Source organism: Aquarana catesbeiana, linkage group LG11 (assembly GCF_042186555.1).
Source record: "Aquarana catesbeiana isolate 2022-GZ linkage group LG11, ASM4218655v1, whole genome shotgun sequence".
NCBI lineage: Eukaryota > Metazoa > Chordata > Amphibia > Anura > Ranidae > Aquarana > Aquarana catesbeiana.
Genome location: NC_133334.1, coordinates 222,747,541 through 222,765,270, shown reverse-complemented (window position 1 = coordinate 222,765,270; position 17,730 = coordinate 222,747,541). Strand labels below are relative to the sequence as shown.

Genomic DNA, 17,730 nt, shown 5'->3' with positions numbered 1-17,730 from the left:
TGATATCACTCTCTATGGAGCTCACAAATTAATCCTTCCCATCCCAACCCTCCATACCAACTCTTTTTCTATGCTCCATACCCTTACCTATTATCCTGTATCTTTAAAAACAATTCCATACCATCCCCCCTTTTTTTATTTAGCTGAATCATTTTATGGCACACTATACAATCTCATATTAAAGCTGTATTAATCCCAAAAGCAAATTTGTATTAAATTGCAGCTTACTAAATCTTGGATATGATGGCTGCATTCATTTTCTTTTTTTTAGGCTTTCTTGCTCTCATTTTCACCTAGTAAGCCAGCCAGTAAGTCTGTTATTTTACAATGGTCAAAGCTGTCCTGCAGATGTAGCAATTGAAGGGTTGAGTTAACCATTGACAGTGGTTCTTACAATAGTTAGCATATATTCATTTATGTAAAACCTTATCCTAAAAAGAACAAAACTGGTGCTGTAACTGCTTAAAAACGTTTGAGCTGGAGTTTGGCTTCAGTTTATTTAATGTAGCTAAATCTGCGAGTACATCTAATACTCCCCTCCCCTAGACTGACAATGCTGCTGTCCAAAGGTGTCTCTGTTGCTCCTTCATCCATCCCAGGTTGGGGGCAACCTAATACATGAGGTTTGTTACTGGCCAGATCACCAGGGAAAACAGAGGGAAAAAGCCTAAAAAAAAAAAATAACATTGCAGCCACCTAATGATTGTTAAGCCACAATGTATTTTAGTTTGTTTTTGCATTTAATACTGCTTTAAGATAAGGAGATACAATAACAACAATCCACAGGCAGGTAAAAGATATGAAAACCCTACAGCATATTAAGGTGGAACTAAACTGTATCTAAGCACCACAAACTGAAAACTCTATTTCATTCATTTTTAATATTCAATGCAAATTCACCCATGCATGTCTCCATGCTTTATTTTGTTTAGAAATCACTTTGAAAAACACCCCCTAGCATTTCTAGCGGTGGCCATTTTGAGTAAGGGCAGATTTATATAGCATTTATTCCTGGAATCCACCTGCTCATAGCTCAGGAATGCGCTTAGCTGAGAAAGCCCCTCCTCCATATGAAAGGAAATAAAAATGACCATAAAGACTCCTGGGATGTATGACATAATTTTGGCAGAAACCAGGAAACAAATGAAAGAAAAAAGTTAAATCAAATAAAATGATAACTTTCTATCTATTTTCTAATGTTAGCAGCGTAAGGATTAAAAATAGTTAATGTAGACTGGGAGAGTTTAGTTCCACTTTAACATTAATTAACTAAAGTAATTTTACTTACATACAATTGGTATACATGTACCTCAATGCATTGCATTTACATTTGTATTTATACTGTATGTCTTTATAGCATGGAACCCTAGGGTTTCTCCAAAGGGGTTCCTTGAGCAATGAGCAATTTCTGTCCCACAGCTAAGTTTCCACAAACGCCATTGGTCTTTTTAGTGATCTGCAGAAGCGCAATTCCTCCCTGTGACCACAAGTGTAAGCAGCATTCTTCCCACTGACCACCAGAAAGCTATTTCAAGGGTTCCTCTGTGTTGAAAAAGATGAGAAAGGCTGCTCTGTAGTGCAGCCTTTTTCAAGCAGGGTGTCCAGGTACCTAGGGTTGCCTTCAAGTGTCTTCAGGGTTGCCATGGCAAAATACCTAGAAATTGCCCAAAAACTGTATACAAGCCAGCATGTGGATAAAGCCTTCCTAATAGTTGTACAAAGCCACAGTTTTTCATTGTACACCATTCCAGCCTTCCAGCCGCCAGTGTCCTAACAACCAATGTATAATTGGTTGATAAGGAGGACGTCGGGTACCTGCCTCTCCCCTTCTGCACCAGGATCACATTAGCAGTGTGAGGGAGAGAAAGAGGGATAAGAGAAACATTGGAATACTAATCAGTACCAGTGTGAAAAAATTTGCTTTGGAAGAATAAATCACTGCTAATATTGGATGTTCTATGCATGTGGATGTTGCTACATTATGCAAAACTATTAGTTTATGTGACAGACCCTGTACTCTTGAGGAGTATGTCCTCCGTATGAGCTTCCCTTGCCCAATACCAGCATGATCCAAGATCCCTCAGCTCACACAGTCACTTGTCGAGACATCAGTGTAGGGTGAATTAAAGCATAAGACTTTTATTGAAGAACAGACACAAGTATATATCTCTGGAGACAACCCCCTTCCTTGTTGGCATAGAGACACAGGGTGGGGTAAACTGTACATCCAATAACATGAGGCACAGGTACATTCAAAAGGAGGAGAGAGAAGCACCAAGCCAATCCTTTAAACAGCATAGGAATTTACTCAGTATATAAGTATAAAACAACACTAAAAACTTGTGTGAGCAATGTTGGAGCACGTGCAGAGTGCTAGAGCAGGTGGGAGCTTCCACGTGCAGTGTCACAGGAGCACAGGAGGACCGTCGGCAGGTCTCCACTGAGGGATCCACGAGCACCGCGTGTTAGCCGATGAAGAAGGCATGGTCGTGCCTTCAAAACGCGTTCTGATTGGCCAGACAGCGTGTGGGCGGCTCCCCAGTTTGACAGCCCTGGACCACTCCCACCCAGAGACACACAGTCAGTGTCTACACGAGGCTTATTGAGGCTCCATCTGCAGCTAACACATGGCACTCATGGATCCCTCAATAGAGACCTCCCGGCGGTCCTCCTGTGCTCCTGTGACACTGCACGTGAAAGTTCCCACTCGTTCTACACTCTGCAAGTGCTCCAACATTGTTCACACAAGTTTTAGTGTTGTTTTATACTTATATACTGAATAAATTCCTATGCTGTATAAAGGATTGCCTTGGTGCTTCTCTCTCCTCCTTTTGCTTTCTTTTTTTTCACAGTGATCGGGTTCCCCAGCAGCCGTGCTCCCTTTTACAGCCTCCATTTAGAGACTTTTTTTAGAGACTAATTTTTAGGGGTTCATCCCCCAGAACTTTCAATCCACTCACAATTCACATGGTTGCACCTTCATGTATCAGCATGGAGATGCGTGCCTTTTTTATTTAAATTTTAAACTCTAATCTTTTTCATCAGATGGTTTAGCGTTGAACATTATAGCAATACAGGTACATTCAAACATTTCAACACATCTTATAAACAAAAACTGGGCACGCAGCCAACTTTATTAGTGGAAAGGATACTCGAGGAAACTCTTATGTCCAATGTCAGTGTTCTAAACATAGACAACATGGCTGGTTCAGGGGTAAAACGAAATGCAGAATCCAGTGTGGTTGTAGTGAGTCTCGTTAGATCAGACCAGACTGGGGTTCTCGGTCACCCTGTGCCCCTAATAGACACAGGGTTACTTACACATAAGAGGGGCCTGGGGAGCTGAAAAAGGAGCTTCTTGACCCCTCTAAGGTAAGCTGGGTTCCACAGCCCCCCCCCCGCCCAAAGTGACTCCCGTCACAGTTAGTTTTTTACATTTTAAAATGGAGTGCCTCGAGATTGTGTGGAATTTTGAAGGGTGCCTTGACTAAAAAAAGTTGAGAAACACTGCTGTATTGTATGCCACTATGTGACTCTGGCATACCTCCCAACTTTTTGATGGGAACGAGGGACACCTATTAGCAAAAGTATGTAGGCATAGGACACCCAACTGCCACGTCCCCTTAAATGAGAATTGTACAAACAAAAGTTAGTTAAACCCACAATTGCTTTTTTTTTACCACTACTATTACTTTATATGGCTTTTGAAATTTACAAATGCAGCAATTTAGAAATTGGGAGAAAGTTTTAGCACTGGGAAACACTTTTGGAAAGATAAATAGTACATTTTATATACAACTATATAGATCAGACTCAAAATGAGGGAAAAATGAAAAGGAAAGAGGGACTTTGTTCCAAATCAGGGATAGTCCCTCTAAATCAGGGACATTTGGGAGCTACGCTCTGGAGACCACTGTTATGCCCTGTACACACGATCGGACATTGATCGGACATTCCGACAACGAAATCCATGGATTTTTTCAGACGGATGTTGGCTCAAACTTGTCTTGCATACACACGGTTGCGCAAAGTTGTCAGAAAATCCGATCGTTCTGAACGCGGTGACGTAAAACACGTACGCCGGGACTATAAACGGGGCAGTAGCCAATAGCTTTCATCTCTTAATTTATTCTGAGCATGCATGGCACTTTGTGCGTCGGATTTGTGTACACACGATCGAAATTACCCGATCGGATTTTGTTGTAAATTTTATAGCCTGCTCTCAAACTTTGTGTGTCGGAAATTCCGATGGAAAAAGTCCGATGGAGCCTACACACGATCGGAATTTCCGACAACACAATCCGATCGCACTTTTTCCGTCGGAAACTCCGACCGTGTGTACAGGGCATAACTGGTTCTTTTGTATTTTCTTTTGTACATTTTTTAGGTATATGAAAACCTAATGAACTACGATTAAACTAAAGCCTACACCAGATCAGCAGCACAAAATATTAGAATGTAAGTCCTATCAGCTGTCAGTCAACATATCAAAAAACTCTGCAAGGCTTTTTACATCTTGAACCTGCATTGTAACCACTGTACTATCTGTTTTAACTACAGATAGAACCTTGTGTGTTTTTTATTTGTGCATTCCGTGTAAAGTTTAGAACCCCAGAATTTCAATGAACTGTGCATGCTACTAGAGTAAAGCTTTGTGACTGCTAAGAGCTGCAGATGGAAATACAGCTGACAGCTAGTGTTTTCTATTGCTGACACATGAATAGAATGTAATGTGTCTCACAGGGAACAGAAGCCAAACAAACATAGACTTACCTCCTCCACCTCCCAAGAGGGTATTCTTAGCTAGGAGAGAAAGCAAGGGAGATGGGTAGAAGGGTGGGTGGAAAAGGGAAATGCAAGGAGAAAATAGGGGGGAAAAAAAAGAAAAAGAAAAATTGTTAGATTAACAGCAGAACGCAAAAGAAATAAAGCAAAAAAAAAAAAAACATACTTTGCAATTCTCTTGGTATATTGGCATGTTTATTGCCTGTGGGAACAGGATCTCTCAGAAATGTAGAGTGTTGCTGAACAATTAACAGCTAAAAGGTTAACTCAGTCAGAGTTAAGAAGTCTTTTAGAAGTCTCTTCCCTGCATCCATTTTTCTCATCTCGTTTACTTGCACCCCCTCTTCCTTTCCAGTATCTTGAGTATAATTAATGAGAGTTCCCTTATTCCCAGCACTGGAGGGCACATCGTTTGTTAGATTAATACAGAGGGCAAAATAAGATAGAGCGACAAGGGAAACAGGGATCACAAGCTACATGAAAAAGAGAGGAGGTTACATTCCCTTGCCAATAAAAGAGCACTCTGGCTATATATAAATGCCAAAAGAATAAACCGGTCTGCAGCACCTGCTCTACCAAGCTCACAATCTAATATAGTGTTTAGGGAGTTCCATCCATTTAAAATCTTTATGGGAAAAAAGCTCCTTCTTGCATAACGTTTTGATCAATGACGTGATAACTGGGCCAAAGGAAACAACCATCAGAATTTTAAGTCCCTATGGCTTAAGCCACTACCATTTACCAATGGGAGGATTTAGCGCTACATGGTTGCTTATGACTCTAGTTTATTGCAACTAAAAGACTCATACACAATCACATTTTTCAAGCTCTGGATCCCAAGGGTGCTGCTACATAGTCCTACCTATGAGTCTTCAGCATGGAAAGCAAGCCACAGCATGATACAGTTGTTTCCATCCGTCAGAAATGAGTATGTAGCTGACCCAGTAGGGATCTAGGTTACACTTTGGGGTTGATTTACTAAAGACAAATTAGACTGTGCACTTTGCAAGTGCAGTTGCTCTCTGCAAGTGCAGTTGCTTCAGAGCTTAGTAAATGAGGGGAGGCTCTGCAAACTTCCATCATCCAATCACGTGCAAGCACAAATGCTGTTTTTTTCTTAAATTTCCCTTGCAGGTGATTGGGTATGCCTCATAACGTGAAGCTTTACCTCATTTACTAAGCTGTGGAGCAACTGCAAAGTGCACAATCTATTGGCCTTTAGTAAATCAACCCCAAAGTACCTTGTTTCTGCTAGTACGCAATCCCAAAGTGTATGTTCTCGTTTCAGAAAAAAATCAGAAAAGGTGAACTAATGCTGTTCACCCTAGTCCCCACCGCCCCCCACCCCCCTTGGTCCCCACTACACTTACCTCTGCGGGTGATACAGTTTAGGCATCCATGCAGCCCGGTGCAGCGGTCCTGGGATTTAATAACTGTGCTGTGCTTTTTCTTACTTTCCAAGGGACACTGGGATGGATGGTTCTAATTGGTCAGTTTAGGCATGTTATCATGCTGACCAATAAGAACCACTCTGATCCGTCTAAGCTTTCCTAGGGAAAGAAAAGGAAGAAGGGTGCATTTTTTAAAACCCAGGACTGCTGCACTGGACTGTGGATGGTGAAACTGGAGGCAAGAGCAGTGGGGACCAAGGGGTGTTTAGGATGTACAGTGTTCATTCACCTTTTCATTTTTTCTCAAAAGGCGAGATAGCCCTTTAAATGCATAGTCCATCTTTTGGAAAGCAATAAAGTGCATGAACAATGCTAAAATAAAAAAATGTGCATTTATTACATTTCTACATTCAGGCCTGCTGAGCATTGCTGTGCTGCGGGTTCAATGTAGAGGCTCTTGTATTGCTTACCCTGAGCTCCAGGTCCGTACAGAGATGTGGACATAAGATTATGAGGCTGGAGAAAGTGATGAGTGAACTACAAGTGTGGCAACATCACTGCCATGTTGCCAGTGTGCTCTGCTGAGTCCCTCTGTGTTGATGGTGGATGGGACTGGCAGTATCTTCATTGATAGGTCCCCCTAAATCAGTGGTCTCCAAACTGCAGCCCTTGGGTTAGATGCAGCCCTTTGCTTGCCTTTATCCAGCCCTTGAGGCATTATTCCTGCCATTAAAACCAACAGTAGAGCATACTTCCTGCCACTGTCACCAACAATGGGGCTTAATTCCTTCCACTGACAACAAAAATGGGGCACTATTTATTCCATTGACACCATTTGTTTCTCCCCTTAATACCAATGACCAGGCATTGTTTACTCCCACTGGGCACAGTCCACAGTTTCACGGACAGCAATTTGGCCCTTTCCTTAGAAAGTTTGGAGACCTCTGCCCTAAATCAATTTTGCTGCTGTGCGACCTCCACTCACACAGCCAATCAACAACTGAATGCTGCACCCTTGAAGCACCCATGATTCCAATAGGGTGGGAAGGCGGTCATTTTATATCTGGGAGATGTTGTATATGACCATGTTTCACATAGCAACCTACAGAGCCAAATATTAAAGATACTAAGATAATGTTAAAGCTTCAGCTTTTTTTTTTTTAATAACAAACTTGTCACACTTACCTGCTTTGTGTAAAGGTTTTGCGCAGAGCAGCCCTGATCCTTTTCTTCTGGGGTCCCCCGCCATCAATCCTGGCTCCTCCCTCCTTGACCAGAGCCCCCAATAGCAAGCCGCTTGTTATGGGGGCACTGGAATGTGCTCGCTCCTGAGCCCCACTCTATGCATTCCTAAGACACATAAAGTCATGGCTCAGCCACGCCCCTGCTCTCCTCTCATTAGCTCACTGGCTGTAATTGACAGCAGGCTGTGTCTTAGCCAATCAGGAGAGAGAGACCTTGGACAGTTGAGGCTCCCGTGCACATCGCTGGATCAAGAGGGGACTCAGGTTAGTATTGGGTAGGGCTGTGGGGGGAGCAAAACACAGAAGGTTTTTTATTTTACTGCATAGAATGCATGAAGTTAAAAAAAACCTCCAGCTTTTACAACTACTTTAAAGTATATCTAGATTTTCTTGCCATCTGTGTCACATTAAGATTTTCCTCTTGGACAGTTGTCACCAGAAAAAGTGTCCACATCAGAAGACCTCTATTCCTAATTAGGTGACAACTCTAAATTTTAGATTTTCCTTCAATTTCCGTTCTAGTGAGAGCTTAAATCTGCCTAAAGGGGGCACAGCAAGATAATATCTGAGTTTGCAAAGGCATTTGGTGCCTGGTGCACATAAAATAGATTTCGATTCCTTGTGGCTATTGAGGAATATATTTAAATGAAAGTTTTGTGCGGTGATCAGCTGTAAAAAAAAGTTTGGGCTTTAGATATTTTAAAATCCTTCACACCCAAATCTCATGCCTGCTGGTCCCCAATCCCACTACCCTTTTCTGTTTTTTAAACTTTGTGAATAATTTCATTGTTCACCTTTTTATATTTTATGTAGGACTTCTTTCTTAAAATAACTTAAAACAAATTCTGTCCAGTGCTATGTGTATCGCTACCTCCACAAGAGCAGCTTGTTCAACCACCAGACAGGTTAAGAATAAAGAAATGCATTATTTTGTAATAAATTAAAGCAGATGGCACATACATGAACGAGCAGAGTGTAGGTCAAACCCAGTTCTCTAGACAAAGAAGTTACAGTATTAGAGCAGCTTAGAAAAATGGTGATGACTTTCCTGCAACCACTAGGCTATACTGTTTAGAGTGCACTCTGTCTGAAATGCTACACTAATGCCGCGTACACACGATCTGAATTTTGGTCGGAAAAAGGTATGATGGCTTTTCCGATGGGATTCCGCTCGAGCTTGCCTTGCATACACACGGTCACACAAAAGTTCTCTGAACTTTTGACCGTCAAGAACGCGGTGACGTACAACACTACAACGAGCCGAGAAAATTCAATGCTTCTGAGCATGCGTCGAATTGTTTACGAGCATGCGTGATTTTTTGCGCGTCCGAATTGCATACAGACAAACGCATTTTCGGATAGGAACTTTTTCCGACCGAAAAATAGAGAACCTGCTCTCAATTTTTTGCTGGCTGGAATTCCGCCAGCAAAAGTCCGATGGAGCATACACACGGTTGCATTTTCTGACCAAAACTTCTCATCTGAGTTTTGCTGGCGGCATTTCCGATTGTGTGTACGGGGCATAAGACCCAGAACTTCCTGCAGAGGTACCTTTTACTATGGACAAGTAAAGTTCTTCTAGGGCAACTATCTGGGGAGATAGTCTTTTGCTTTAGGTCTTCTAGGTCTTCAGCCGGATGGCATTGGGGCCCAGTCTTTACGGTGGCGCATATGAGTACAGTCCCAGTAAAGTCTGCATGCAGTGAAAAAGACTGCTAGTTGGATGTTCAGTCCATATGTGCTCAGTTTCTGCTAGCAGCAACAGGTCAATGGCAGCAATGCCCTCTCAGCAGTCTCAGTGATGCAGCAACTTTAGTTCTGCTGTCCAGGCAGTGGCGGCTGGTGCTCGAAAATTCGACACCACCCCCCCGGAGATTATTGTGGGGCACACCACAGCCCAACCCCCCACCCCCACGGGAGAGGGACAACCTCCTTACCTTATAAGGCAGATGTCCTGCCTGCCCAGAATGACTACGATCTCCCGTCCTCCTCCCACCCCTGTCCGAGCCGGGGGGGGGGGGGGGCGCTGCGAGTGAGCCATCATGGTGGCTGCTGGGTCAGCCTTCCCCTCCATGCGTCTTCTTTCTCCCCCTTGGCCAAAAAGGTTGCTTCTCCTTTCAGCCAATTGGGAAACTTGTCTCATGACCAGCTTCCTGATTGGAGGAGGGGAGATTTAGTGTGAAAATAGCAAATATTAATTCGCTATTGTCACACAACTGGGTGTGCTCTTCGCTCCGAGACCACCCTATTTTGAAGCCTATTAGAGCCTCTGGCTCAAATCACGTGCTTCAAAAAAACACCCCCCCCTATCGGAATCCATCCACCCGGCGTCCCTGCATGTAGATTAGGGAGGTGGATGCATGGATGGGGGGGCGCGCCCGTGCACTCCTAATGGCCTGGCCGTCACTGACTCCAGTCTTTAGCACCCTGGATGTCCACCCTCCGCTCTCTAGCTCAGGTGGGTGAACACCCAGATGGATAGATGTGTGCATTCCAGTCCTCCTCACAGTAAGAAAGTAGAATCTCCAAACTTCAGTCTGGGAAAATTCAAGCCTTTCTCCTCACGACAGTCTCTCTCTGGGAATTGTAGCTCCCCTGTCCATTAAATTTCATAGCAGAGTTCCCTCCTCAAACTACATCTCCCATGGTTCATTGCTGCCAACATTAAATCTCTTGAGCTCCTTCTGCTTGTTAGGCCCCCCCCTGGTGGGTGGAGGTGAGATAATGTTAACCCATTCAGCCTGAAGCCCAGTGAAGACATAGAAAGCTTTGCAGCACAGCGTTCTAAATCACTTTCTGTCCAAGCACTTGGATATGGATTTAGTAACATATGGTATGTATAATTTACTGTTCTGTTGAAACAAATAGCAATATATTCTGCTTCAAAACAACCATGTGTTTATTTTCTGCCTAATTTTAAGGATTACTAGGAATGAACTGATCAATCCACTATAGACAGTTGGAGAATGGCACAGGACCTCTGATTGGCAGATATTGGTATGAGACGGCAGCACACAGTGTGTATGTTCTTATAGAGATCAATAACATTGTGGTTTTCCATCCTGACTTCCACTTTAATAAAGTAAAGAAACATAGGAGCTGCTCTAGCTGGCTGCCTTCTGAAGATGCTACTTGCCTGGCTATTATGATAACTTGCTGGCATCAAGACTTTGTCACTGACATAAAACAAGTATGCAAATCTGTTAAATCTGAAGTTTAATCTCCCTCTAGTTTGCTTTCCCTGGTTATTTTTTCTTCCTTATCAGCATAGCATTTTAAGCTAAAACCTTTCCATTTTCAATACATACCTTACTTTGGACCCAATGAATTTACAACTGGGTCTATGTGCTTCTCTATGTAATGCAGGCAGATCATGGCTGGTGGAAGGGGCTGGCTTCCTGAAAACATCACAGCATCCTGCCTCAGTACTCCTCTCGTGAAAGCAGTTGGCTCCAAGGCAAACTCAGACTGCCCTAGGAAACCACCAAATATGATGCTGAGTCTCCAGTAACTGAAAGGGGTGGGCCAGGGAGACTCAGGCTGGAAAGAAAAGAGCTAGATGATGCTAGATATCCTCCAGACATGCCAGCCAAGAAATGAGGTTGGCTCAGTTTGACTTGCTGCGGCTTCCAATGCACACTGTGAGTAGTTCAGAGTGTGCAGAAAACACACAGTAAGCTATTTTAGTAAAGGAGAGGAGCCTGTACAGCTGTGCAAGATGGAGTTCAGCTTGAGGTTAGAAGCTCTTATCTGCAAACTCAGTCCACAGTTGTGACTGAAGGGATTGAAGCCAGAGGGTCAGCATGGCTAGCTTTGGAAAAAATGTGATTATAAACATTCTCACCAGTGCCGGAAAATGTCATTGAGAGCACAGCAAACAGATATACAGAATGCTTTGAAGTACATCTAATGGACTTGCTCAGCAAGGGTCGAATTCACTGTACACATCTACAAGGCACAACCACTGGACCTCCTATTATCTATAATGAGTCTTGGCATGGAATACACTCTCCTAATAATGACCTATCATGCTGTCATACTACTCCAACCTAGAAAAACATTTCTGATTCCGAAGACATTTCTGCAAGGATGTGGAAAAGACTGCTAGTTGGATGTCCAGTCCATATGTGCTCAGTTTCTGCTAGCAGTAACAGGTCAATGGCAGCAATGCCCTCTCAGCAGCCTCAGTGATGCAGCAACTTTAGTGCTGTTGTCCAGGCTATGGCGGCTGGTGCTTAAAAATTCTGAACCAAACCAATGCCAACCCCCCCCCCCCCCCCCCCCCCACCGAGACGATTGCGGGGAACACCACAGCGTAACCCACCCCCACAGGAGATGGACGGCCTCCTTACGTTGGGGGGTGAAGGGACACTTTGATGGGGAAAACCGATCAAATTTAAGGGTCACTCTGATGCGGACAGTTTATGTAAGGGGGCATTCTGAAGGGGACACCTGATGTAAGGGGGCACTCTGATGGGGACACTCGATATAGAGGGGCATGGTGATGGCGACACCTGAAGTAAGGGGACACTCTGATGGGAACTAGGGATGAGCCGAACACCCCCCCCCGGTTCGGTTCGCACCAGAACCTGTGAATGGACCGAAAATTCACACGGACATTAGAACCCCATTGACGTCTATAGGACTCGAACGTTCGAAATCAAAAGTGCTAATTTTAAAGACTAATTTGCATGGTATTGTCCTAAAAAGGTTTTGGGGACCGGTCCTGCCCCAGGGGACATATATCAATGCACAAAAAAGTTTTCAAAACGGCCGTCTTTTCGGGAGCAGTGATTTTAATGATGCTTAAAGTAAAAAAAAAAAAAAGTGAAATATTCCTTTAAATATCGTACCTGGGGGGTGTCTATAGTATGCCTGTAAAGTGGCGCGTGTTTCCCGTGTTTAGAACAGTCCCTGCACAAAATGACATTTTTAAAGGAATAAAAGTCATTTAAAAATTGCTTGCGGCTTTATGTAATGTCGGGTCCTGGCAATATGGATGAAAATCAGTGAGACAAACGGCATGGGTACCCTGACCACCCCTGAGTCCATTACCAGGCCCTTTGGGTCTTGTATGGATATTAGGGGGAACTCCGCACCCGAATTATAAAAAGGAAAGGTGTGGGTCCACCAGGCCCTATATACTCTAAACAGCAGTATACAGGCGGTGCAAGCAAGATAGGGACTGTAGGTTTGTTGTTAAGTAGAATCTGTTTGTAATTTTAAACTAGTACATTTTTAACGTGTTTAGCTCCAGCAAAAAAATCTATTTTAAGCTTTTTGGAAAATATAGGGAAGGGTTATCACCCCTGTGACATTTGTTTTGCTGTCTGTGCTCCTCTTCAGAAGATTTCACCTCACTTTTTGTCCCAATGACAAATGTTTTTTGAAAATTTGGGGTTGTTAGTGAAACAAGGATTGGTGATAAAGCATCAGTGGAAAGGAGAAACGTTTTTCCCATATTAACTCTTATACCCCGTACACACGGTCGGATTTTCCGACGGAAAATGTGTGATAGGACCTTGTTGTCGGAAATTCCGACAGTGTGTAGGCTCCATCACACATTTTCCATCGGATTTTCCGACACACAAAGTTTGAGAGCAGGCTATAAAATTTTCCAACAACAAAATCCGTTGTCGGAATTTCCGATCGTGTGTACACAAATCCGACGCACAAGTGCCACACATGCTCAGAATAAATAAAGAGATGAAAGCTATTGGCTACTGCCCCGTTTATAGTCCCGACGTACGTGTTTTACGTCACCGCGTTCAGAATGATCAGATTTTCCAACAACTTTGTGTGACCGTGTGTATGCAAGACAAGTTTGAGCCAACATCCGTCTGAAAAAATCCTAGGATTTTGTTGTCGGAATGTCAGATCAATGTCCGACCGTGTGTAAGGGGCATTACAGGAGAGAATTTCCCTTCCTAGGGGTAGATTTCATCTCACTTCCTGTTGTCTCCTTCCGTTTGCAAGTAGGAGTCGTTTGTAAGTTGGATGTTTGAAAGTAGGGGCCTGCCCTATATACTCTGCAGAAATTGGGGCCTTAGGTGTTGTGTTGCCACAACACTGTAAGCCTTCACAGGGCCCTGCTGTGAAATATTAGATCAAGAATTGTAATTACATGCCCCTGTTGAACAGGGGCAGAAAAATTGGGCCTTTGGTGATGGTGGTGGTGGTGCTGGTGCCACAACACTGTAAGTCCTCACAGTTACTCTTGGTGGGTGCAGAAACTGGCCCTGCTGTGAAATATTAGATCAAGAATTCTAATTACATGTCCCTGTTGAACAGGGGCAGAAAAATTGGGCCTTAGGCACTTGTGCTGGTGCCACAACACTGCAACCCCTCACAGATTCTCTAGTTGGAGCGCGGGAACTAGCCCTGCTGCAAAGAATTGCATCAAAAATTGTAATTTCATGCCCTTGTTAAACAGGGGCTGAAAAATTGGGCCTTAGGCACTGGTGGCGGTGCCCAGAACCAAAAATGTTCTTACAAGTTATCAGCATGATCATTGAGGAGGAAGAGGATAATTACTCAGCATAACAGGATAGTCACTCAGCATCAGCATAGGCAGTGTTTGAAGGGATCTGACATTTCCAAAAAAATTATTCGGTTACATCAGCATCAGGTGCTTGGTAGCTGGCGGTGATCCAAGACTGAAATGTATAGTTATTCCTGCGCTACCATGTAAACGAAGGGCAATGAAGTTGAACTGCTGGTGATCCAAGACTGATTCATTTTTATGAAGGTCAGTCGATCGACCGAGTCGGTGGACAGATGCACCCTGTGATCGGTTACAAAGCCTCCAGCAGCACCGAATGTGCGTTCCGAAAGAATGCTGGATGCAGGACAGGTCAGTAGCTCAATTGCATACTGTGCAAGCTCTGGCCAGTGATCCATCCTCAAGACCCAGTAACCCAGAGGATTTTCGGTAGGAAAGGTGTCCAAGTCAGATCTTGCCCCTAGGTATTCCTGCACCATGTAAAACAGACGCTGGCGATGGTTGCTGGAACCGATCATACCTTGGGGCTGCGGACTAAAAAATTGTCTAAACGCATCAGTCAGACGGCCACCTTCTCCATCGCTCCTTCTTTGACTGACCGAAGCTTCAGCAACACGTTGTCCAGGAACAGGAGTTTGTAACCTCCCAGTCTCTGGGAATGCGTTGCACAGACCTTTCTGCAAGGCCTCCCGAAGATGTTTCATCCTCTGCTCCCTCTGCGACGGCAAGATAAGGTCCGCAATCGTACCCTTGTAACGTGGATCAAGCAGGGTTGCCAGCCAGTATTGATCCCTCTCCCTACCACGAATACGAGGATCCTTCCGCAGGCTTTGCAGGATCAGGGAGGCCATGCAGCGTAGGTTTGCTGAGGCATTCGGTCCGGAGTCTTCTGGGTCACTAAGGACGACATGATCCGCAGCCACCTCCTCCCAGCCACGTACAAGTCCATGGGTTTCTTGGGACTGTAAATGATCCCTTAAAGACTGCTGCTGATGCTGAGTGCCAGGCTCCACCTCCATGCTGACACAATCCTCCTCCTCCTCTTCCTGTGTGATCGGCGGGCATGCAGGAACACTGTCTGGATAAAGGGGGCCTTGAGAGCTAAGGAAGTCCTCCTCTTCCTGCCTCTGTTCTGCCTCAAGTGCCCTGTCCATTATTCCATGCAGCGTGTGCTCCAACAGGTGGACAAGGGGGACAGTGTCACTGATGCATGCACTGTCACTGCTCACATCCTCATGGCCTCCTCAAATGGTGACAGGACAGTGCATGCATCCCTGATCATGGCCCTATGGTGTGGGGGAAAAAACCAAGCTCCCCTGACCCTGTCCTGGTGCCATAATTGCACAGGTACTCATTGATGGCCCTCTGCTGCGTGTGCAGCCGCTGCAGAATGGCCAATGTTGAGTTCCACCTGGTGGGCATGTCACAGATTAGGCGGTTCTTGGGCAGGTTAAATTCCTTTTGGAGGTCTGCCAGCCGAGCACTGGGATTATATGACTGGCGGAAATGCACACAGACTTTCCTGGCCTGCCTCAGGACATCCTGTAAGCCCGGGTACCTGCCCAAGAACCACTGCACCACCAAGTTAAGGACGTGAGCCAAATAGGGCACATGGGTCATTTGTCCCTGTCGGAGGGCGGAGAGGAGGTTGGTGCCATTGTCGCAAGCCACCATTCCTGCCTTAAGTTGGCGTGGCGTCAACCACCTCTGAACCTGTCCCTGCAGAACTGACAGAACCTCTGCCCCAGTGTGTCTCCTGTCCCCCAAGCACACCAGCTCAAGCACCGCATGGAATCTTTTGGCCTGCATACTTGCATAGCCCCTTGAACGCCTACGGAGCACCGCTGGTTCCGATGACAAAGCACAGGAAGAGGCCATGAAGGAAGAAGAAGAGGAGGGGGTGGAGGAGAGAGGTGTGTCAGAATCACCAGTAGTGGCATTTTGGAGGCGTGGTGGCGGAACAACCTCCAACACTACAGCACCTTGTCCTGCATCCTTCCCAGCTGCCAGCAGAGTCACCCAATGCTCCATGAAACTTAGGTAACGTCCCTGTCCATGCCTGCTGGACCATGAGTCAGCGGTAATATGCACCTTACTGCTGACCGCCCTGTCCAGCGAGGCCAAGACATTGCCTTCCACATGCCGGTAGAGAGACGAAATCGCCTTCCGTGAGAAAAAGTGGCGTTTGGAAACCTGCCACTGAGGAACTGCACATTCCACAAACTCACGGAAGAGGGCAGAGTCTACCAATTGAAAAGGTAGCAGTTGAAGTGCTAGCAATTTTGCCAAGCTAGCATTCAACCACTGGGCATGTGGATGGCTGGGAGCGAACTTCTTTCTGCGGTGCAGCAGCTGGCGCAGGGAAATTTGCCTGGTACAATCTGACGTTGGTGTACCAATAGCAGATTGCCCGCAAGTACTTGGCTGTGACACACCTAATTCTACACCTTCATTCCTCTCAGTGCAGGTCTCAGAGAGGACTGAAGGTATAGTGGGGTTGGAGATCCCAGCTGATGAGGAGCAAGGAGAGGTCCTCTTTGTTCTTTGGTGTGGGTCTTTTAGGTACGCTTGCCAACGAACTGCATGGCAGGTCAACATATGTCTGGTCAAGCATGTGATGCCCAAGCGGGAAATGTTTTGGCCACGCGAGATACGCTTGAGACATATGTTGCAAATAGCAGCAGTGCGATCTGATGCACTCGTCTCAAAAAAGGCCCACACCAAAGAACTTTTGGAATAACGCGCAGAGACAGCAGCGCCCTGCACATGTGGAGCTCTGCGGTTTGATGCAGTCAGTGTGCTGCCCTTAGGCTGGCCCCTGGAGAGCATCTTGCCTCGTTGGTGATGTGCCTCCTCCTCCTCCTCTCTCCTATCAGGCACCCAAGTTGAGTCAGTGACCTCATCATCCCCTCCCTCCACATTACTGCAGCAAACCTGGCAGTATGCTGCAGCAGATGGAACATGACTGCCAGATTGCTGTCCTTCTTGGGCACCCCCTCTGTCCGTGCTCACGTTACTGCCTTCATCTAGCTCAGTTATCAGAGTCTTCAAAACGCTGGGCATCCTCCTGGAGCATGTACCCAACACTGTGGTCAAACAGTTCGGGGGACTCCTCAGGAGGACATGGTGGGGCTAGGGAAGGAGTCACTGATGCCATTGAGCCGAGGGAAGAGGCCGCGTTGGCAGCTGCTTTGACAGACAAAGTACCCTGAGCCTGGGTGAGAGAGGATGAGGACGGAAGTCTTCCGCATGTTGCAGCTCAACACGGCCAGCTGCCGAAAAAAAGGCCAAGCATGTCCCATGGCCACGTGCTGATGAGGATGCACCGTGTCCATGACCAGCACTGTTGCCTCTAGACTCAGAGCCTGCTTGCCCTCTTTTATTGGCTTGTGACTGTCTGCCTCTCCTTGTTTGCCTTCCAGACATACTATTGGCCTGCAGTGAGCTGCACAAAACTGGGATATATCTATATCTATATATATATATATATATATATATATATATATATATATATAAATATATATATATGTATGTGTGTGTGTACATACACACCGATTATACTGCAGCTAGCAGAATCAACTGCCTGCCTGTAGTATTATTAGTATGATAACACCTGCACTTGTCTTCAGGTAGCTATACTGTAGGTGCAACTGTGCAGGGTACACAGTACAGTAACTGGAAATACGTCAAGAGCCTACACAAGCACCTGGCTGCAGGTAGCTATACTGTAGGTGAGACTGTGCGGGGTACACAGTACAGTAACTGGAAATACTTCAATGAGCCTACACAAGCACCTGGCTGCAGGTTG

At 45.3% G+C, this 17,730-nt stretch overlaps 1 protein-coding gene across 2 annotated transcripts in view; it reads right to left on the bottom strand.

Moving 5' to 3' along the window:
• The window catches only part of MACROD1 (mono-ADP ribosylhydrolase 1), a 1,161,618-nt gene that overhangs the window by 176,752 nt on the left and 967,136 nt on the right, over nt 1–17,730 (bottom strand). For both annotated transcript variants that reach the window (XM_073605384.1, XM_073605383.1), the window contains exon 4: nt 4,774–4,803. In XM_073605384.1, the coding sequence (XP_073461485.1) occupies nt 4,774–4,803 (30 nt within the window). The remainder of the gene's footprint in view (nt 1–4,773; nt 4,804–17,730) is intronic.